We start from the raw sequence: 23,220 nt of genomic DNA, 5'->3' as shown, positions 1-23,220 counted from the left end.
CCACTGCACCGCACCCAATTTGATTAATAAAACAAATGTGCCTTTGTCTCTGCTTTTTGGTAACAATACTTAAGGAGTGATTATAACAGTTGAGAAAAATCAGCAGAATAAAGTAAGAATGCATCCTAAGCAGTGTACTGATCTACAGAGAAATCACAACACCACTTTTTTTTTTTCCTTTGAAACAGAGTCTTCCTCTGTTGTCCAGGCTGGAGTGTAGTGACATGCCACCTTGGCTCACTGCAACCTCCACCTCCTCAGTTCAAGTGATTCTCCTGCCTCAGCCTCCTGAGTAGCTGGGATTACAGGTGCATGCCACCATGCCTGGCTAACTTTTGTATTTTTAGTAGAGATGAGGTTTCACCATATTGGTCAGGCTGGTCTTGAACTCCTGACCTCAAGTGATCCACCTGCCTCAGCCTCCCAAAGTGCTAGGATTATAGGCGTGCACCACCGTGTACCACATTTTTAATTGGTTACAAATTCTGGTTTAAAATAAGCTTTCACCCTAGACGCTGTGAATATTTAAAAATTGGTCAGGTGTAAAACAGTCCCTTTCGACCCTAGCAGAGACATGCTTCAGGAGTTCTAACTAAAAAGGCTGGGGGAGGGGCAGAGGGGGCCAGCAACAGGTGGGGAAGAAAAGGAGGTAAAAGGTGGAATTGATAAAAGAAATTGGACAAATCCAACAAACTGCAGTTATGAGTTTGTTTTTAAGTGGTTGCTTACCTGCACTAAAGCCTGAACAGCATGAACTTGTCCAGCTATCCTTAAACTACCATCCCCTTCTCCACTACAGATGGAAGAATCAAAAGAACACGATGTTTCCATGTTGACAAGACAGTGCCGATTCCGAGCGCTATACTCCACTAGATTTATCAGCAGACCTAAGCCCTTCAAAAATTTTAAAAGACACATATTATCAGAGATGAGTACTTAAAACAAACAAACACAATATACACAATTTTTATTGGTAGCTAAAAAGCTGAATATCAGTGTTCTACCATTTACAAAATGGCTAAAAACCAGTAGTAAGAAAGGACAAAAAGGAAAAAAAAAAGCAAAAAGACCAGGCACAGTGGCTCATGCCTGTAATTCCAGTACTTTGGGAGGCCAAGGTGGGTGGATCACTTGAGGCCAGGAGTTCAAGACCAACCTGACAAACATGGGGAAACCCCATCTCTACTAAAAATACAAAAACAAGCCAGGTGTGGTGTTGGATGCTTGTAATCCCACCTACTTGGGAGGCTGAGGCAGGAGAATCGCTTGAACCCAGGAGATGGAGGTTGCAGTGAGCCAAGATTGTGTCACTGCACTCTAGCCTGGGAAAGAGACTCTGTCTCAAAAAAAAAAAAAAGCAAAACAAAAAAACCCACCAATTTTCCCAAAGAATCATTCCTTTAATTTTTAACCGCCACTTTTAGCTTTTGTACTTTTTATGTTTACATAGGGTCTTTCATGGCTTTCTTTTGCACAATAAGTAGTACATTCAACCAGCCGCAGTGGCTCATACCTGTAATCCCACCACTTTGGGAGGCTGAGGCGGGCAGATCGCTTGAGGCCAGGAGTTTGAAATCAGCCTGGGCAACATGGCAAAACCCCGTCTCTACTAAAAATACAAAAATTAGTCAGGCATGGTGGCACATGCCTATAGTCCCAGCACCTGGAAGGCTGAGGCAAGAGGACTGCTTGAAACAGGGAGGCGGAGGTTGCAGTGAGCCAAGATGATGCCACTGTAGATTCCATCTCCAAAAAACAAAAAAAAAACAAAAAACAAAACAAAAAAAAGGTATGTTCTTAAGGAAATTCATGAAAAAACCCCAAAATATATTAAAGGGTTGGTTCTTAAACCCAAACTAAGGTTAACATTTTGCACACCTTACTAGATATGATACTCATTTTTCTGAAAAAGTCATTTCAACTTACCAGCACTCGAATATCAAATCTCTGCTCCTGAGGTAGGTACTTTGGAACCTGAAGCACACAGTTCAGTGCTGTGCCTATGAGACCGTCCTGCTCTCCTGTTTTGGTGCTGCCCCACTCTGAAATAAGAAATGGATATAGGAAAGCGGTTATTGATTCTTCCTTAGAACACTAATAATGGAGATTTATTAACATGGACATTAACTTGGAATTGTACAGTCATTTCTCTATTGAAACATACTGTTGATACTTCTGGGTTAAGCTACTAGACTTCTAAAAATACCAACTCTTAAAAGCAATTTAAACCTACACATGAATAAGTCAAGTACATTATGACAAATTAAAAAATCACTATCCTAAGAAAAGGAGAAACAAAGAAAAATAACTTGTTTTCACATGTAATATACATCTTTCAATGAGAAAAAAATGGAAAAAATCTTACCATTATCATTAGTTAAATTGAGCAACACCCCAATGATGGCCCTCATGCAGTCCTCCACTGCTTTGCCTACATGGTTAGTTACATTCTGGTGAGGCAGAGGCTTACTGTCAGCTAAGCATATGCTGTCCTCAGCGCGGTTGTACTGTTGAATCAGTTCTTCACAATGCTGTAATGCTCTTAAAAGGAAATAAAATATAGACTATTATAGTAAATAATAATAGGTACACAGCAAATTTCTATTTACTTGAACCTAAAGGCTATCGGATGAAATTTCACTATATTTTGGAAAAACCTGATCCCTTAAAAAAAATTATCCAAGGAACGTTAAAATTAAAAACTCATGGCAGAAGTTTATATCTGTACTATCTACATTTACCACTAGTAATCTCTTTATTTCCAAATTGTCTCGCATGTTATTGATCTCTCCAATATGAGATGGACAACAACCCTTTCTCAAACAGTGCAAATGATTAAAGAGCTAATGTTGGACACTTCTGAGGTAGTAAATGTTATGACTACATAACAAATGTTAAAGTAAACACAAGTATTAAATATTTCATACGCATTAGAACAAATCATTATTTTTATTATCTTAACTACCAATGTGACAATATAAATCATTATTTTTTAATTTAAGTTCATTCAAACTGACATGTCTCCTTGACAGTTATCCAAGGGGATGAGTTACATCCAAGGATTCTCAAGATTCTACCCAAAATAACAAGGAAATATAATCCCTAAATGGATCTAGTATTTCTAAAGATACTGTTTAAATCATCAAGTCCACTATTTTTATGTTTAATACAAATCAAGTAAGCTGGCTCTATCAGTTGATTCTTCATGCATTATATATCACACAAAATTAGAAACCGTAACTAATCTATGCCTAGTTGCCCTTTAAAACATACTGAGGAAATTCTGTGAAAGTTCTTAATATTTTACAACCATTTGGTCAGGAAGGTGTTCCTCATGTCTAACCTAAAATAATTTGTTCTTCTGGTATTGAATGCTGGTCAGGATTACCATACTGTCATTGGTAACTCAACTGTTTTTAGACTGGGCTAAACTCGGGCTTTGAAGATAAAAGGAGGTTCAGCATATGTTATTTAATCTTTCTGTAAGCTATCTCTGAATTGATTATGGTTTCTGCTGAAAAGCTTAAAAACCTAGAGATAAGTGCTCTTTTACACACACTCAATTTTGACCTCTACTGCCACTTCCAAGACATGTGGCCTGATTTTCCTAATCACAACGAAAGAGCACCTGTCATATGAAATACTTCCTTTTACAAGGTACTTACCAGAGGTTATGAAGTATACACAAGAGATATTTTTAAATCAGAAACAACATATACAATTTTTCTTGTCAATTTAAAAAAGAAAATGAAACCAGAAACATTTAACTTCAATAATCTTTGGTAAGGAAAGGTAACAACATGGTAGCAAACAACCAGAATGCATGCGGTAAGAGCACTAAATATAGGCAAGGCACAGTGGCTCATGCCTGTAATCCCAACACTTTCGGAGGTCAAGGCAGAAGAATCACTTGAGCCCACGAGTTTGAGACCAGCCGGGACAACACAGCAAGACCCTGTATCTATTTTAAAAAAAAAAAAAAAAGTGCTAAATGTATATAAAATAGGCCAGGCACAGTGGCTCATGTCTGTAATCCCAACACTTTGGGAGGCTGAGGCGGGCAGATCACCTGAGACCAGCCTGGTCAACATGGTGAAACCCCGTCTCTGCTAAAAATACAAAAATTAGCCGGGTATGGTGGCGCACACCTGTTGTCCCAGCTACTCATAAGGCTGAGGCAGGAGAATAGCATGAACCTGGGAGGCGGGGGTTGCAGTGAGCCAAGATCATGCCACTGTACTCCAGCTGGGGCTCAGAAAAAAAAAATAAATAAAATAAAGATAAATACAATATACAAATGAAAGATACAAAATGTACAAATCCAAGACAAAAAGGGAGATTTTAAAAACCTACAGATTAAGAAAATCTATTGAGACTAAAAATTTGAGACTATTGAAAATTAGAATATTGCCTAAACATAAAATAGTAGGCAACTAATAATGTGTGGTATGAAAATGGCATTGAGGTTATATTTTTTAAGAGTCCTTTTCTTTCAGACCTTATGTACTTAAGTATTTATGGATGAAATAATACCTGGATTTGTTTCAAATAATACAACAGAGGGAATGGATGGGGTTATAGATGGAAACCAGACTGGCCATGATTGAAAATGTGTATATTACAGTTTATTACACTGTTTATATTTGAATTCCTCCAAAATAAGAGGTTAAAAAACAGATAAACTAGAGTAAGACTGCAATGGGCCTTTGATAAGGCTGACTTCAATAAGAAAGTTGTACATATATCTAAAGGCAGTAAGGAATCAGAGATTTGAGAAATTAAAACTATTTTTTCAAAGTAGCGATTTGGAGAAAGTTAACTCCAAGTAGTATTGTTCTGGATAGGCTAAAAGCCAGAGAACTAGGGCAGATATCAAGAACTAGGACAGAGATATCAGGAAGAGGCTGCTGTAATAAGATAAAACCAGGACTGGAGACATACTTGGGAATTTTACCTGCGCAGAGGTGACAGCATTAGCCTAATTGTGATGAAATGTGGGAAGAAAGAAATGTGGAATGGAAGAAGCTACATACAGATATGAAAAAACAGGTCTAAATAAAGTGCAGAAGAAGAGGGCTAGAAAACTCCATTTAAAACCAGAATGAGGAAAAACGCTTAGTATTTACTATATGCCAAGTATTGTTCTAGGCTTTGCATATTAACTAATTTAACTCATTAATATGTATCACAAATAAGATACAAAAGATACTTTTAAAGTCATTTAAATTTTAAAAATGTTTTTATATGTATTTTTAATATACACATATTTTAAAATGTCTACTAAGTATATATTTCTTACAAACATACAAATTAACTCATTTAATTGTAATAAAAATCCTAGGTGGGTTAGACACAATTATTATCCCCCCCTTGTAAAGAGTTTGGTTTGTATATTACAAAAGTGATACAGCTGAAATTATCAAATTGGAATCCACATCTTCATTTTGCGTCCAAAATCTGTACTCTTCAAACTTTCGTTACACAATGTGAACTGATTCATAGAACTCAACAGAGTACTTCATGGAGGAAGCTAATCCAAATTTCTTTCATTCATGATCAATCCAAATGTTCAAAATAAGTAATAATGTTAACTGTTAACTAATAAACAAAAAACTTACTTAGCTGATGAAACAATAAGTTGGGAATCTTTATATGCTATCAAGTAGCTTTGATTTTCGGGATTATGCACAGTTACCTAAAAGGGAAGAGTATGAGATAATTGTGACAATCCAAAACTTTCATTCATTCACACAACACCACATTCTGCCTAGGGCATAAAAGATATAAAAATGAGGAAGAAACAGTTCTTGTTACCTAAGGAAATAATTTCACAACCCACAGGTTCCAGATGTAAAATAAGAAAGCTAATATTTTACGAAAAAATTGAGACATCACTGTTAAAATTATTCGTTCATAATTAACATATTCTACACTATATATTCACTGTAACAAATTGCCAAACACACTGAATGTCCGAATATAGCAGTCCTCAACTTACAAATAACGTAAAGTTCGTAAGTAGATTCATTTAGAATACATTTTTACAAAGAAATATCTGTTATCTACTGTACCCAAAGCACTCTAGAAGACATATGGAGCGATTACAATTTAACCTGGCCAGGAGCTTTTAATTTATACTACACTATTTTCCCCACAGTTTTTGTTTTTTTTTTTTTGAGATGAAGTCTCACTCTGTCACCCAGGCTGGAGTGCAGTGGCACAATCTCAGCTCACTGCAAGCTCCACCTCCTGGGTTCATAACATTCTCCTGCCTCAGCCTCTCGAATAGATTGGACTACAGGCACCTGCCACCACACCCAGCTAATTTTTTGTGTTTTTAGTGGAGACAGGGTTTCACCTTGTTAGCCAGGATGGTCTCGATATCCTGACCTCGTGATCGGCCCACCTCGGCCTCCCAAAGTGCTGGGATTACAGGCGTGAGCCACCGTGCCTGGCCTATTTTCCCCACAGATGTTTTTAAAATAACCTGGTGAACAAACCTATGCATGCTGAAATTAGCTGGCAGTATAAATTCTAATCTACACGGAACTGGGTTAAGTCCTTCATAAGAGTCAAAGAACAAAATATACTTACAGCAGTTCAACAGTATCATTCTCCAAAGTCAAATATTATGACAAGTCATGCCTATAAACAATCTGACTCAAATAAAAGTCAAATAAACAAAATGCTAATAATAATTTAAAAATAAAACTTGATTGCATTTCACTGTTGTTATCTACAAACAATGTAGTCAAGTAGAAATTCACATTAAGGAAATTCACATTAAGGAAAAAAAGCTGGGCTTGGAGGGGCCCAGCAAGGTGTAATGCCTGTAATCCCAACACTTTGGGAGGCCAAAGCCGGCAGACCACTTGAGGCTAGGAGTTTCAGACCGGCCTGGCCAACATGGGGAAACCCTGACTCTACTAAAAATACAAAAATTGGAAGGGCATGATGGCACACACCTATAATCCCAGTACTCAAGAGGCTGAGGCATGAAAATTGCTTGAACCCTAGAGGCAGAGGTTGCAGTGAGCTGAGACAAGGCCACTGCATTGTAGCCTGGGTGACAGAGCAAGACTCTGGCTCAAAAAATAATAATAAAAATAATAAAATCTTAAAAAAAGATTGGCATATATAAACAAACAAGCATAACATTTCATTTGCAGCAACAATACAGGTACTCCTAAAATATAAAACTACTCATTTAGCTTGTTTATTAACTGGTTGCTCAAAAAAAGTACTGCTATTTCTATCTGGATTAACAGAAGTGAACCCCCAGGGGTATATAAAATATTTGGCAGTCTCTCTCACACACACAATCACAATTAAGATTGAATAATTTTTGCCAAATCATCCATACTTACACTTTCTAAAACTCGTAAACATCTCTCTGCTCCCCATAGTGAGGCTACCAGTTTCTCTTCATCCTCATCTCTACTTAAATGATCCACACATTCTTTTACTAGGTGAAAAGAAACAAACGTAAGTTAGTATTTACCATCAATACTTACAGACAGAATACTTTTAGCTAACATTAGAAGCCATCTGTACACACGCTATGAACATGCTGGAACCTCTCTGAACATTTTTTATTCTAGGTTTCATACTGTGAGATTTTGAAATATATCATACTCTGTAATTATTTTGTTTCCATAATCCCCCAATATCAAAATGTTAATGGCTTTTTTTTTTTTTTTTGGAGACAGAGTTTCACTCTTGTTGCCCAGGCTGGAGTGCAATGGCACAATCTCAGCTCACTGCAACCTCCACCTCCCATGTTCAAGCAATTGTCCTGCCTCAGCCTCCCAAGCAGCTGGGATTACAAGCATGCACCACCACGCCTGGCTAGTTTTGTATTTTTAGTAGAGACGGGGTTTCTCCATGTGGGTCAGGCTGGTTTCAAAATCCTGACCTCAGGTGATCCACCAGCCTCGGCCTCCCAAAGTGCTGGGATTACAGGCATGAGCCACCGCGCCCAGCCAGTCACTTCTTTAAATGTTAGAAATTTGCAGGATGCTACTAAAAAAAAAAAATAGACATTTCCAAACGGATACAATTATTTTTTGAAGTATGTCAATGGAGTATTTTCTTCAGGCTTTAAATAATATATAAAAACATTATAAAAGTGAATATCATACCTTTATCTACAATATGATCCAGACCACCCAAAAGCCGGAGTTCTTCTTTAAACCAGTCTCCTGCTCGTTTAGAAGTAAGGGACAGTAATGTCTCCATAGCTAAATGCCCAGTCTAAAAACCAGAAGCATCATTAATGAATATTAACTTTCAGCAATAAGTCTAGAAACTGTTTCTTTACAAAACTTTACTGCATGCTACATGTAGTTTTTTAATACTACTTTTATACATAAAATTGAACTAATTTTCAATTTTGTCAGAATAGTCTACATTGAACAAAATTTAACCAGCTTTTCATAGAGAAAATGTGCTATTAGTCTATCATTTATCAGTTTAATATTATACATATATATAGGTACTCTTATTTCTACAGTATAGAAGTCAAGTGTGGAACTGCTAAGTCAAAGGGTACATGTATTTTTTAACTGTAAATCAACATTGGATTAATTTATCACAATGGATTTAACAAGTAACACTCTCAGGAGCAAAGTCAGTTGCCCTGAATCTTCAAAAGCACAAGTTATCACTTAACATTTTTGTCTGAGGACACAAAATGGTAACATATTGCTTTTGTTTGTATTTTTACAACTACAATAACCTTGAACAGTTTTTCACATATTATGTTTCTAATATGAGACTCCTGTTCATTATTCTTTCCATATTTTCCTGCAAGACTGATTGTCTTTTCTTATTATTTGGTGTATTTTGTCTATTCTGCATTTTAGTGTTGCAGACTGACTAGTTTTAAAGGGCATACTGCAGGCTTAGCAGCTCAGATATTCATCATGTGGCCATGATAACAAAACTGTATACAAATAATGCTTTAGGACCACCACCTTCTGGTACAAAAGCTAAGAGCCACATTCACAATCTGAGTAAAGTTTTTATTGCTCTTTATTTCACTTTGGCTATTGTTTTTTTTAAAGCAGACAGCCACTTTCCAACAAAGAGCAATTTGGTTCCTGCTGTAATAAAGGAACTTCAGCATAACAAAAGAAACGCTCTTTAACTAGCAAAGACTGACAAGATCTGATTTTTCTCCCTAAATTTTTCCCTTTCGAAAGATGATGGTTTACATTATCAGGTCTATTTGAAAACTGCACAAAAATTAGATATTTAGAAACGCAAATAACCGATATTACCAGTGAAAACCTTAGGATTGCACATTTAGAAGAGATCTAGAATATTTTAATCTACTTCTTTTAAAAAAAGTTGTTCTCGGCCAGGTGTGGTGGCTCAAGCCTGTAATCCCAACACTTTGGGAGACCGAGGCGGGCTGATCACCTGAGGTCAGGAGTTCAAGACCAGCCTGGCCAACATGGTAAAACCCCATCTGTACTAAAAATACAAAAATTGGCTGGGCGTGGTGGTGGGCGCCTGTAATCCCAGCTACTCGGGAGGCTGAAGCAGGAAGAACTGCTTGAACCCGGGAGGCCAAGGTTGCAGCGAGCCAAGATTTGTGCCACTACACTCCAGCCTGGCCGACAAAGTGAGACTCCGTTTCAAAAAAAAAAAAAAGTTCTCCAAGGTGACAAATATAGAACTAGAATCCAATACCACAAAAAACAGATTCAATTGTGCCCATTTTTCATTCTGTCCCTCAAAGAGTAATTTAGATTGGTTCGGGTGTGTTAATTCATGAGTCATACTGGCAAAGCTGAAGCCTAATGAGGCATTCTTTGTTTAGAAGAAAGGTGATGGTAATGTGATATTAATAATTAAAACGAGTCTTTTTAGTAAGTTTTGGTTTTGTTTCTATTGGCATAAAAACGATTCTTTGATATTTTAGGCTATATTCAGTATACTATAAGCTAGCATGTAAAAACAGCCTACTATTCAAGCATTTTATTTGAAAACTGGAATAGTCCTCAGAGTTAAAGCACAGTCAAATCACTAATCAGAAAATAAGAGCAACAGGCCACGAGGTGGCTCACACCTGTAATCCTAGCACTTTGGGAGGCTGAGGCACAAGGGTCACTTGAACCCAGGAGGCGGAGGTTGCAGTGAGCTGAGATTGCGCTACTGCACTCCAGCCAGGTTGACAGAGCCAGAGAGTTTCAAGGCAGTGCGGGGGAGCCCCCAGGCAGGTCCTTCAGAAGGTATTCCAGGTCAAGGCATTGTTATCACAGGAGATGACACCTCCATGCAAGTTTTACTGCCCCTAAAACCTTCCAATGGGACAAGATATGGAGGTGGAAGACAATCATATTGATAATCTTGACCCTGTGTGGACCTAGGTTAAAGTGTGTGTGTCGTCTTCATTTTTAACAAAAAAAGTTTTAAAAGTTAAAAAACAATTTTAAAAGCAGAAAAAAGCTCACAGAATATTTTTGTAGATCTATACAATTTGTGTTTTAAGCTAAGTGTTATTATAAAAGAGTCAAGAGTTAAACTTAGGGGAGCCAGAGTGTATGGTGTTTATCAAGTCTGTAGTAGTGTGCAATAATATCCTCCGCCTTGGCATTCACTCATCACTCACTGACTTACACAGAGCAACTTCCAGTCCTGCAAGCTCTACTCATGGTAAGTGTCCATATAGGTGTATCTTTTTAAATCTTATATCATATTTTTACTGTATCTTTTTTATGTTTAGATGCACAAATTTTACCACCATTGTGTTCCAACTGCCTTTAGTGTTCAATATAGTAACATGCTATACAGGTTTGCACCCTAAAAGCAACAGGCTTTTACCATATAGTCGAGATGTGTGGTAGGTTATAACTTCTAGGTCTGTGTAAGTACACTCTGATGTTCACACAACAACAAAATCACCTAACGATGCATTTTTAGAACATATCTGTCATGATGCAAAGCATGATTATATTACTATTTTAAATTATCTTTTCATGGCAAATCAGCAATACCAATATATTGAAGAAAGTAAGCAACTAGTAACAAAACTAATGTGTAGAGGATATTCATTGTACAAAACAACACAGTAAATCTACTGTACAATTTAAAACAAAAATATTCAAGAATAGCTAACATTAGTGGGGAAAAAGAGGAATCCTAAAATTGACAACTGTGCTCTGGCTTAATCATATGAGTAAACTATTTAATACAGTGTAGGAAAGTTTCTATTCTGGTATTTATCATCCTAATAAATTCAACAAAATATAAGACAAATCCAATTATCAAGTTTATCATGTTATTTAACAGCATACCTGAAATGAATCTAAATGTTGAATACAGACAAAAAACTAAAGGCACATTCATCCAACTATGCAGGCAAATAAAAATTATAGGCTCAAATTTATTCTTTTATAGCATGAAAAAATTAGTAGACACTGTAAAAATACAGAAGTAAATAAAAATTACAAATATTTTGGACAGGCGCAGTGGCTCATGTTTGTAATCCCAGGAAGGCCGAGGAGGGCAGGTCACCCGAGGTCAGGAGTTTGAGACCAGCTTGGCCAACATAGCAAAACCCCGTCTCTACTAAAAATACAAGAAAATTAGCTGGGTGTGATGGCACACGCCTGTAATCCCAGCTATTCAAGAGGCTGACGCACAAGAATCGCTTGAACCCAGGAGGCAGAGGCTGCAGTGAGACGAGATCACACCACTGCACTCTGGCCTGGGCGACAGGGGCAAGACTTCATGATTTGCCATCTGAGCACACCACCTCTCTCCACAATCTTATAAAGTAAAAAGTACTGAATACATGTCAGTTTTGTACCTTGCTGTTTAAAGTTAAATTGCTCTCCCATCCTCCACTGTAACCAGAATGTATTACCACCTCTACCTTAACTAAAATGGAGAATAGAGCAAGAGCTAGCACAAAGCATCCTACAAATTTTTGTGGCAAATGCTGCAGTCTTCAGTTAAGTAAGTGTGGAGACACTGGTCTTTTTTTTTTTGGAGACACAGTCTTGCTCTGTTGCCCAGGATGGAGCGCAGTGGTGCCAATCTCAGCTCACTGAAACCTCCACCTTGCCTCTTAGGTTCCAGGTTCAAGAAATTCTTGTGCCTCAGATTCCCAAGTAGCTGGGAATACAGGCACTCACCACCATGCACAGCTAATTTTTGTATTTTTAGTAGAGACCAGATTTCACCATACTGGCGAGATTGGTCTTGAACTCCTGGTCTCAGGTGAGCCGCCTGCCTCGGACTCCCAAAATGCTGGGATTATAGGCATGAGCCACACCGCCCAGCCTGGCTTCTGATTAATTAACATCTGTTCAGGAAAACCTCTAAAATTTCCAGTTTACCCATTGTTCCTTATGTAAAATCAGGTACTTACTGTATATCCTGCCCTTACGTCAAACAACCCTGGTGTACTTCAACAGCCCTACACATCCATTCTGAATTACGCTTTCCATATAGCATATAAACCCTGGATGTGGGGTGTAATGGCATGGGGATCCCGAGATACAGATACGGCTTTTGTTCGTAAGTCCCTATTAAATGTTTCTTTCTAAAACACTGGATTTGTCAGACTCTTCGGCCTCTCAGCTTCCTTGGACTTTGGGGGTACGTTTGCACAGACTTGTCCATTGTGAACCAGTAGACAATAACCAATGTTTATATAGTTTTGATGTTGGAAATGTCTGAAAACCAGGTTACTTTATAATAAATATTCTTTTTGTTTGTTTGTTTTCAAAATCACAGGCCAATTATCTTCTACTGGCCTAGAAATCATTGGAACATTATTGATTGTATAAGTAAAAAGTCAGAAGAAAGTAGAACTGAACTAAAGCAAAAATGGAATCTCACACATGGGGCATCATGATGAGCATTAACAGCAGCTACTGGCCATGACTAAATTATAAGGAATACCACCTCAGGGGAGGCGAGGTGCCTAGAAATCTTCCTTGTCGTGTCTTCAGGGTTCTTCAAGTCCCATGAAGCAGTTAGACACCCTGAGGTACTCTGGAATAAATAGATGCTTGCCAATTGAAAATGGCAGTTATGGCAGGGGTGGTGGCTCACGCCTGTAATCCCAACACTTTGAGAGGCTGAGGGGAGATCGCTTGAGCCCACGAGTTCAAAACAAGCCTGGGCAACATGGCGAAAACCCCACCTCTACTAAAAATACAAAAGTTAGCCAGATATGGTGGTATACACCTGTAGTCCCAGCTACTTGGGGCGCTGAGGTGGGAGGATCACTTTAGCCTAGGGGTTTGAGGCTGCAATGAACTATGACTGCACCACTGCCCTCCAGCCTGGGAAACAGAGCAAGACCCTGTCTCAAAAAATAATAATTATTACTATTATTATAAAATAAAAATTAAAAAAGAAAATGGCAGGTGTAAATCTTCTGAAACTTTTATTCCTGAAATCCATGGAGAATAAGAATTCAAATTCCTAATAGCCTAAATGTAGTTTCTACCCTTTTGTTTTGAGACGATCTCACTCTGCCACCCAGGCTAGAGTGCAGGGGCACAACCTCGGCTCGCTGTACCCTAAAACTCCCTTGGCTCAGGATATTCCCCCAACCTAAGCCTCCTGAGTAGCTGGGACTACAGGTGCACACCACCATATCTGGCTAACTTTTTTGTATTTTCTGTAGAGCTGGGGTGTCCCCATGTCACCCAAGCTGGACCCAAACTCCCAGGTTCAAGCAATCCACCTGCTTCAGCCTCTCAAAATGCTGGTTATTACAGGCATGAGCCACTGTGCCCGGCCCATTTTTTCCTTAAAAAATAAAAAATAAAGAGAAAAGGATTAGAAAAAATGCAACAGAAAATGCAACTATTTACTGGGCAAAAAGCCTAAATACAGATAAACTAGTTTAGGAAATTCAGACAAGGAAGGAAATTATGCTCAGATCTAAACCTAAGAAATTTGCCAAACTGTAAACCAAGGTTAGAGTTAAAATAATTTGCCCACAGTCACACAGCTACTGCAACTAACCAAAGACTTTATGAAAGTAATTCTCATCTTAGAAGGAAGGAAGAAGGAACCCACCGTTATATTTTCTAGATCAAGATGCTTGTTGTGTACAGTTTCACAGAGCCTTCGGATTTTTTCTTTAATTTTGTTCATATCTTTTTCATTCAGTAGCTTGGCTGACGAAGCATCTTGTTCCAGTTCCAAAAGTCGAATCATTAGATCTAAGCTAGCTCTATCAAGATCCATGTTCAAACGATCTCTACTTAGTATATACATGAGGGCAGCTGTACACAGGGACAGATTCTTCAACAGGCCAAAAAAAGGAAAAGAAAAAAAAAGTTCATTTAAGCAACTCCTGACATCTCAGGAAATAAGATGGTTAATGACTTTTGTTTACAAGTTAGAACACTTAAAACATATTACTAACCATGTTGGAAACTTCAAAAATGTTTTATTCAGTGGTCCCTCTAAAAATATTCTTTTTTTTTTGAGATGGAGTCTCACTCTGTTGCCCAGGTTGGAGTGCAGTGGTGCAATCTCAGCTCACTGCAGCCCCCACCTTCCGAGTTCACGTCATTCTCTTGCCTCAGCCTCCTGAGTAGCTGGGACTACAGGTATGCACCACCACGCCCAGCTTATTTTTTGAATTTTTTTTTTAGTAGAGATGGGGTTTCACTGTGTTAGCCAGGATGGTCTTGATCTCCTAACCTCGTGATCCACCCAGCTCGGCCTCCCAAAGTGTTGGGATTACAGGTGTGAGCCACCGCACCCGCCCCCCTCTAAAAATATTCTGAAGAAACATGTTTAAAAAATTAAACGCTGTTGCTTGAAATTTTCCTTTCAATGGATCCTCCATACATGAATGCCTGATAGCTAGAAGAATATAAGCTGAGTTAAATATTTATTTGGCTATTCTGTGCTAAATGAAGAGTTTATAGAACATTTTTACAGATATGTGTGTGTGAGTGTGTGTGTGTGTGTGTGTATATATATATAAATATATATAAATTCTATTATGACATACCTCATTTTTTTTCTTTTTGAGACAAGGTTTCACTTTGTCATCCAAACTAGACTGCAGTGGCACCACATCAGCTCACTGAAGCCTTGTCTGTCTGGACTCAAGCAATCCTCCCCACTTCAGCCTCCCAAGTACCTGGGACAATCGGCAGACGCCACCATGCCCAGCTGATTTTTTTCTATTTTTTTGTAGATGGGGTTTCACCATGTTGCCAAGGCTGGTCCTAAACACCTGAGGTCAAGTGATACACCCACTTTGGCCTCTCAAAGTGCTAAGATTACAGGCGTGACCCACCACGCCCAGCCTATTCTTTATGACATAGTAGTCATATTTCAGTTTAAAATCAATAATTTAAATAATAATTTTAAATCTATATCAAACCCTTAACACATTTTTTCCCTTGGAAAACACAGCTGTGTTTACATCTGTATATAAACCCAGGATGCTGAAATACACGTATTTGGATTTCTTTAAAATAAACCAATCGCTAGGCGTGGTGGGTCACACCGTAATCCCAGCACTTTGGGAGGCTGAGGCGGGCAGATCACCTGAGGTAAGGTGATCGAGATCAACCTGGTAACATGGTGAAACCTTGTCTCTATTAAAAATACAAAAATTAGGCTGGGCGCAGTGGCTCACGTCTGTTAATCCCAGCACTTTGGGAGGCTGGGGCAGGCAGATCACCTAAGGTCGGGAGTTCAAGACCAGCCTGGCCAACATGATGAAACCCCGTCTCTACTAAAAATACAAAAAAATCAGCTGGGCATGGTGACGCTCGTCTGTCATCCCAGCTACTCGGGAGGCTGAGGCAGGACAATCACTTGAACCCAGGAGGCGGAGGCTGCAGTAAGCCGAGATTGTGTCACTGCACTCCAGCCTGGGTGACAGAGTGAGACTCTATCTCAAAACAAATAAAATAAAATAAAAAAATAAAAAATAAAACAAAACAAAATAAAATAAAAAAACTAGCCTGGCATAGTGGCAGGAGCCTGTAGTCCCAGTTACTTGAGAGGGTGAGTTGGGAGGATCACTTAAAAAAATAAAATAAACCAATCAACTCTGGTTGAACCAAATAATTTTTAAAATCATTAATAAACTGTCTCAAAATCACTCAGATCAGGTAGTTAAGTCAGCACACTCTATTTTTTTTTTTTTTTTTTTTTTGTGAGGGAGTCTCACTCTGTCGCCCAGGCTGGAGTGCAGTGGCACGATCTCGGCTCACTGTAACCTCCACCTCCCGGGTTCCAGCAGTTCTTGTGCCTCGGCCTCCTGAGTAGCTGGGATTACAGGCACACACCATCACGCCCGGGTAACTTTTTGCATTTTTAATAGAGATGGGGTTTCACCATGTTGCCCAGGCTGGTCTCAAACTCCTGAGCTCAGGCAATCTGCCCATCTCGGCTTCCCAAAGTGGTAGGATTATAGGCGTGAGCCACTGCACCTGGCCAGGACACTCACAATCTAAAAATACTGAAGGTGAAATATTCTAGATAAATGTGAATACCAAAAAAAGGTCTTACATTTGGGATATCCCAACACTTGAGATATTCTGTACTTACACTTATTTCAATATACAGAAAATGCAACTATCTAAAGATTTAAACTTTGAGCCCCTAGAAGTAGAGAAGCATCAGACCAGGTGTCTGATTAAATGTTTATATAGCAAATTATTTTTGGAAATTAGGATGCCATAGTAAAGGCCATTGGGGATCCACTGCCCTTAAAATCACACACTACAATGTCTAAGTTCACTGTTAACTGCATAATAAAGCAAATTCTATTTTTTGTTTGTTTTTAAGAGATGAGGTTTCACTAGGTTTCCCAAAATGGATCTGAACTCCTGGGCTCCAGAGATCCTCCCACCCTAAGTCTCCAGAGTAGCTGGGACTTATAAATGCACACCACCTTGCCTAGCGACAAACTAACTTCTTTTAAGACAGAATTTTGCTCTGTCTCCCAGGCTGGAGTGCAGTGGTACGACCTTGGATCACTGCAACCTCCGTGTCGCAGGTTCAAGCGATTCTCCTACCTCAGCCTCCCGAGCAGCTGGGACTATACAGGTGCATGCCACCACACCTGGCTAATTTTTATATTTTTAGTAGAGTCAGGGTTTCATCATGTTGGCCAGGCTGGTCTCAAGCTCCTGACCTCAAGTGATCCACCTGCCTCAGTCTCCCAAAGTGCTGAGATTACAGGTGTGAGTCACCGTGCCTAGCTAACGAACGAACTTCTTAGTGCTCACTTTTTCTCCATTATTATTTTGTGTCTGCTACAACTGAGTAAAGGAGTTATGCTCACTCAAGGTTAAGTGCATTACTTTAGGTTTCCTAAGATGCAGGTTTTTGGGGTTTTTTTTGAGAAGGAGTCTCGCTCTGTCGCCCAGACTAGAGTGCACTGGTGCAATCTCGGCTCACTGCAACCTCCACCTCCCAGGTTCAAGCAATTATCCTGCCTCAACCTCCCAAGTAGCTGGGATTACAGGTGCCCGCCACCATACCCAGCTAACTTTTTGTATTTTTAGTAGAGTTGGGGTTTTGCCATGTTGGCCAGGCTGATCTCAAACTCCTAACCTGAGGTGATTCGCCCACTCTGGCCTCCCAAAGTGCTGGGATTACAGGCATGAGCCACTGCACCCAGCCCAGAAGATGCAGTATTAAATTATTTATCGCCTAACCTGTACTTAGAACATAATTTCTTTAACAAAAATACAGTAAGGCCATCTCAAAATACTACTAATGATAATAATTAGCAATGATGGTTACTCTCTTCTAATTTTGGAAAATGTTAAACCTAATAACTTTTGTTATTATGTTTATTATTAAGCAAAAGCATCAAAGGCAAGGAAAATGAAGAATTTATTCCTTATCACAATGAGGCCATGTTCCAGATTCAACACTGGACAAAAACGTTTCTAAAAAATTAGGGCTGCATTTCCGAACCAGTTTTTTTCCATTCATTAGTATCAAATAATATTAAAAGATTCTTCTCAGTGCTTTCTGATTATAGAGAAAAATCATGCTTACAGAATTCAGTATCAATATAATACGTTAGCTAAGATAACAAAATACAATTTTAATAGTATAAAATGACAAATTAAGAAAAAATGTTTTCATGAGAAAATAAGTATTAAGCAAAAACTTCTGGCCATAAGCACTACAAATTTAGCAAATAAAATGAACTCAATCTGTAATTAGGATATATTTATAGACTATTCAGTGAAGATATTTTTTGATAGCCAAATAGACTAGTAGTTTTCAATATAAGGCTTCTCAATCTCGGAAACTTAAAAATACCTGATGGTGCTGGGAATCATCCAAGGTTTTAAAGACCATTGCTACCATCCCATGTGCTCTCAGGTGCATTCGAAAACTGGGCATGGCACATTTAGTAGCCAAGCTAATAACACTACAAGAAAATAGAGTAGGTTAGGGGGACTGGAAACAGCTAGTACATTAGTTTTTAGTTTGTGTAATACCAAAACCAGCAAATAGGAAGGGGGTAAAAGGGTCAAAGCACTGCCCATACATGATCACAATATAAAAACTATAGGCAAAACACACTATTAAAAACATACTGATGCCTAGTGCATGATTAGGTACACTGTATTTTTAAAAAATAACGTAACTGTCTTTAGTGCATTCCTTACATTACTACTACCATTAAAAGCTTAAAATCTGAACTGCCTTTCATAATACTTCTGATAAAAATTGTAATTATATTTGATTGGATATACTACAAATGACTGAAAAATTCAATCAAAATTATAGTATTCAATCAATCCATTAGGAAATACAAAAGATCATCTTTTTATTTTGAGCATTTGGGTGCAAATGTAAGCACTCAGATCACAATATGCTTAAATAAATCTAATTTATTACTTAAACATCAGAGGTAAAAAGAACTTAAAATATCTTTTTAAAAAGTTATTTACTTTATTTCTTTCTATTTTTTTCTTTCTTTTTTTGGAGACAGGGCCTCACCTCACTCTATCACCCAGGCTGGAGTGCAATGGCATGATCACAGGCTCAAGCCACCCTGTCACCTCAGCCTCCCAAGTAGCTAGAACTACAGGCATATGCCACCATGACTCGTTAATTTTTTATTTTTTGTAGACATGGGGTCTCACTATGTTGCCCAAGGTGGTCTCGAACTCTTGGACACACACGATCCTCCCAACTTGGCTTCCCAAAATGCTGGGATTATAGGTATGAGCCACCATACAGGACAAAAAGATGCTTTAGCATAATGCTTTTTTTTTTTTTTTAAGCACTTGAAAACTGAAGCCTATGCTATGCTAAAAAAGGCTCTCATCACCCAGCTTTCCCTCTATCATGTAGAATCAAATTCTTTCTAAAGAAATGGATAGCATTTTAACATATCACTGGCTATATATACTCCCCATCATAACAAAATAAAAAATGTTTGGCTTTTTGGACAACATCTAGTTGAAAAAATTTAATACAGCATGCACATAATTATAAAATATAAAAATAAGATCTTACCTAAGGCAACGTGTGTTTAGAGGCTGAGTGCTCTTTAAGCCACTTAACAAGTACTCAATGTCATCAGTGAACTCTTGATTTTCACCAAATTCTACGACATCATTGAAGTGCTTCACGTGCTGAACAACAGTATATAACTGCCAAGAAAAAAAAAAGTTCACCCCTTTTTAACTAGGAACTAGCGTATCTAAAGCAATGGGCTCACTGTACTTTACATAAGTGCATAAAATAGTTCCTTAGATGGCAACAAAAATATTTTTAGAACAATGATGATGGTAGGACAAAAGAAGTTTGTGGTTCAAAACTGAGTATCAGTATACTGATACTTGTTGAAGATATTAAAAGGCTAAATGTTACATACAAAAATCTATCAACATGCAGTAAACACTGTATATGGCTGCTTACTTCTTTGTCTTCTCGTCTGCATTTCAGTGCAGTAACTATATCTTGGTAGGGCTGAGTAGGTATTGTCACAGTTTTTATCACTTTGGATGGTGGCGCAGGAGCCTTAAAAACTCCATCATCTTTTTGATTTGGTTCCTTTGAAGACAGCCTCACCTATTAATAAAGGTATTAAATTAGTTGTTCTAAATAAATATATAAAAATAGGAACATCTCATCTATCTGGCAAATTCAGCTTCCAAAAAAAGTAAATAAAGCTTTTCAAAAAGCGGGGAGCAGGGAGGCCTCTCAAAGGTCTTTAGAAATACTTTGAAAACCATGCACTAACAGGTAAGACATATGTCTGTCTGCACACAGAAGAACCACTCAAGGATTCCTTCTGGTCTCTTTTAAACTTTTTATTTCACAATTTGTCGTTTGTCTCTAGTACCATTAGAAAGACTAAAGAACCACAATTGCATGCAAAAATAGCTTTTATAAGCAGAAAGGGACAGGACAGAAAAACTAGACAGAGTCAAAAGAATTTTAATAGCATAAGAGTGTGAAGTAGTTTAGGGTAGAAACAAATAGCTATAACAGAAGCAAGCTATATTACTACTAATACGCAAAATGATTTCTTTATACTATCGAAAGGAGTCTAATCAGTTTAAGAAAACAGGGAACTGTACACTATACTTTAGAAAGACTTTATCCCCAAATTTCTTGTTGTTATAAAGAACTAATTTACTTGATAACTCCAGATGAGTGAAGCTTTACTGTTAACCTAGAAATCATGTATGATATTACCAGTCACTCTGGAGAAAGTAAGTTGCTAAGAATCTTTTTCCTAATGTTTTGGATTGAAAAGTATTACTGGAATACAGGAAGAGATTTGCCTCTGAAAAGCAAATTAAGCACTGAAAGCCACTTAGAAATATATACAGGATGTAATATACAATATAGCTCTTATACAAACATCAAATATGGACAATCTTGCTCTTCAACACTAAACACTATAAATTCCATGAAATGTGGGTCATGAGTAACAAGAGCCTTATTTTTTATGGCTTTCATTGTTTAACCTAGCACTAGAATTTCTGCTATCTTATTGACAATCCTCGGTTTTCCAATGAATTAAACTGAAACTACTAAGTTTCAGTAAAGAAAGCCGTTAAATAGAAAAGTCAAAGATTTACAAATTATGAATTAAAAGAGTAATTGTTTAAATTACAGCTTATTAAAAAACACAAAATAAATAAGCACAGTTCACTTACTGTGACACTCTGAGGTTTTACTACTGGTGGCCCAGGCAGTTCTTCTGAATCTGGATGATTCCAATGTCTGGCATTATATACAGCTTTTGTGGGTGACTAGAGAAATGAGAGAAAGATCAACTGCTTCCATCCTTATAAAAGACTCTCAATAAACTAAAAATCATAAAGAATAATTTATATGCATAAACATGTCCTAGAAACAGCAGGATGGATACTGGGAATAGTCCCACCATAGTTCCTATTCTCATGTCTATGGCAAATATAATCCCTGTAGTACTAGGTCACAAAATCAGTAACTACGCTCTGTGCAACTACGACTAACCAAGAAAAGATGGCACTTGAAAGTAAACCTAGGCCAGACACGGTGGCTCATGCCTGTAATCCTAGCACTTTGGGAGGCCAAGGCAGGTCACTTGAGGTCAGGAGTTTGAGACGAGCCTGGCCAACATAGTGAAACCCCGTCTCTACTAAAAATTAAAAAATTTAGCTGGGCATGGTGGCAGGTGTCTGTAATCCCAGCTACTTGGGAGGCTAAGGCAGGAAAATCACCTGAACCCGGAGGCAGAGGTTGCAGTGAGCTGAGACTGAGTCACTGCACTCCAGCCTGGGTGACAGTGAGATTCCGTCTCAAAAAAAAAAAAAAAAAATAGTAAACCTCTTGCTAGGCTTACTGACTAAGTAATCAACACATTTAACTCAACATGGGTTGGGCCTGCTGGCTCATGCCTGTAATTCCAACACTTTGGGAGAGTGAGGCAGGAGGATCACTTGAGCCCAGGGGTTCAAGACCAACCTGGGTGACAAAGCAAGACCCCATCTCAAAAAAATTTAAAAAATAGTAATGATGGTAATAATAATAGTTCAACGTGTTCTGTAGTAAAACGTTATTCTTCCTACTACCAATTCATGCCTCACAACATTCCAACAATGGGAATCCAGCAGTTTATGACAGATAATGCACTCATTTAAAGCAAACCACTGCAGTCAGATGTGTGCCACCACTCAAGAGTTCTCAAATTTTTATCAAGGTAAATACAATACATATACCACATATTCCAAGATACAGTGGGATCCAAGAAAGTAACATGTAAAAACATACATGATTTCTGCAGCAAAATGTCACACTAAGCAGGACAAGGATGTAAAGTCCCTCACATCAATTCAGGTTATTGTGCTGCCCCATCAATTTACTTAAACTTATAGAGGGGGATTTTCAGTTTTAACACAGAATTTCAGAACTGAGAATAAATGACAGTAAACCTACAAAATCAAATCAAGTAAAAGAACAAAACCCTCACTTTCAAGAGAAAACTGCATAATTACAACGACTGACAAGATAGAAAGGTCACACCTCATTCTATCCTCTACAAATGGGATGTTAAATTATGTTTTGAACTTCCAAGAAATGGTTTGGTCAAATTAGAGATTTTCTCTTATGAAACTAATCTTATTTTCAGTACAACACAAAAATAAGAAGTGGAAAACCGTACTTCAAGACCGTCAAAAAATCTGCATTAAAAAACTTATCTCCCCTTCCTAGCTGCAATGAAGCAACATAATTAGCATTAAGCATTAGTGTGAACTAATCGTTAGCTTTTTATATATTATCTTTAATAAAGTAGAAAAACTCTTATTTGTATTGTGTATACAAACCCATCATTCTTATATGCCAGGTTTGCATAACATGATGATGCATTAGCAATCTGAAACAATTTATGCACTCATGCAATGACTTGATCTGGCTTCCTGAGACACAACACATAAAGTGGACTGAACATAAATTTTAAAACCTACCTCTCTATTCCTTCCATTCTTTTCAAAGACTAGCTATATAACTTGTGTGCTAGTTATGGATCCCTGATTTGAACTACCTTTAGTACCTCAAGCATACTCAGAGTCCAGGCTTTGGTAACAACAGCCTTTTGGCAAGAACAAGTGCCTCAAAGCTCAAGCATTTTACTTCTTTTTAAAAAGCACTGACTGGGATAGGCAGAGTGGCTCATGCTGGTAATTGCAGCATCCCTCTAGGCCGAGGCAGGAAAATCACTTGAAGCCAGGAGTTCAAGAC

At 38.0% G+C, this 23,220-nt stretch overlaps 1 protein-coding gene across 2 annotated transcripts in view; it reads right to left on the bottom strand.

Annotated features, from left to right (window-relative positions):
• Positions 1 to 23,220, bottom strand: part of WAPL (WAPL cohesin release factor) — an 85,632-nt gene that overhangs the window by 15,270 nt on the left and 47,142 nt on the right. For both annotated transcript variants that reach the window (XM_007962716.3, XM_007962715.3), the window contains exons 5-15: positions 21,153 to 21,248; positions 19,903 to 20,055; positions 19,498 to 19,634; positions 18,289 to 18,400; positions 14,050 to 14,277; positions 8,142 to 8,253; positions 7,368 to 7,465; positions 5,619 to 5,695; positions 2,366 to 2,541; positions 1,927 to 2,042; positions 730 to 894 (exon numbers count right to left, since the gene is read on the bottom strand). In XM_007962716.3, the coding sequence (XP_007960907.2) occupies positions 730 to 894; positions 1,927 to 2,042; positions 2,366 to 2,541; positions 5,619 to 5,695; positions 7,368 to 7,465; positions 8,142 to 8,253; positions 14,050 to 14,277; positions 18,289 to 18,400; positions 19,498 to 19,634; positions 19,903 to 20,055; positions 21,153 to 21,248 (1,470 nt within the window). The remainder of the gene's footprint in view (positions 1 to 729; positions 895 to 1,926; positions 2,043 to 2,365; positions 2,542 to 5,618; positions 5,696 to 7,367; positions 7,466 to 8,141; positions 8,254 to 14,049; positions 14,278 to 18,288; positions 18,401 to 19,497; positions 19,635 to 19,902; positions 20,056 to 21,152; positions 21,249 to 23,220) is intronic.

Source organism: Chlorocebus sabaeus, chromosome 9, assembly GCF_047675955.1.
Source record: "Chlorocebus sabaeus isolate Y175 chromosome 9, mChlSab1.0.hap1, whole genome shotgun sequence".
Taxonomy (NCBI): Eukaryota; Metazoa; Chordata; class Mammalia; order Primates; family Cercopithecidae; genus Chlorocebus; species Chlorocebus sabaeus.
Note: the sequence above shows the minus strand (reverse complement) of the source record. Positions and strands in the feature narration are given on the sequence as shown.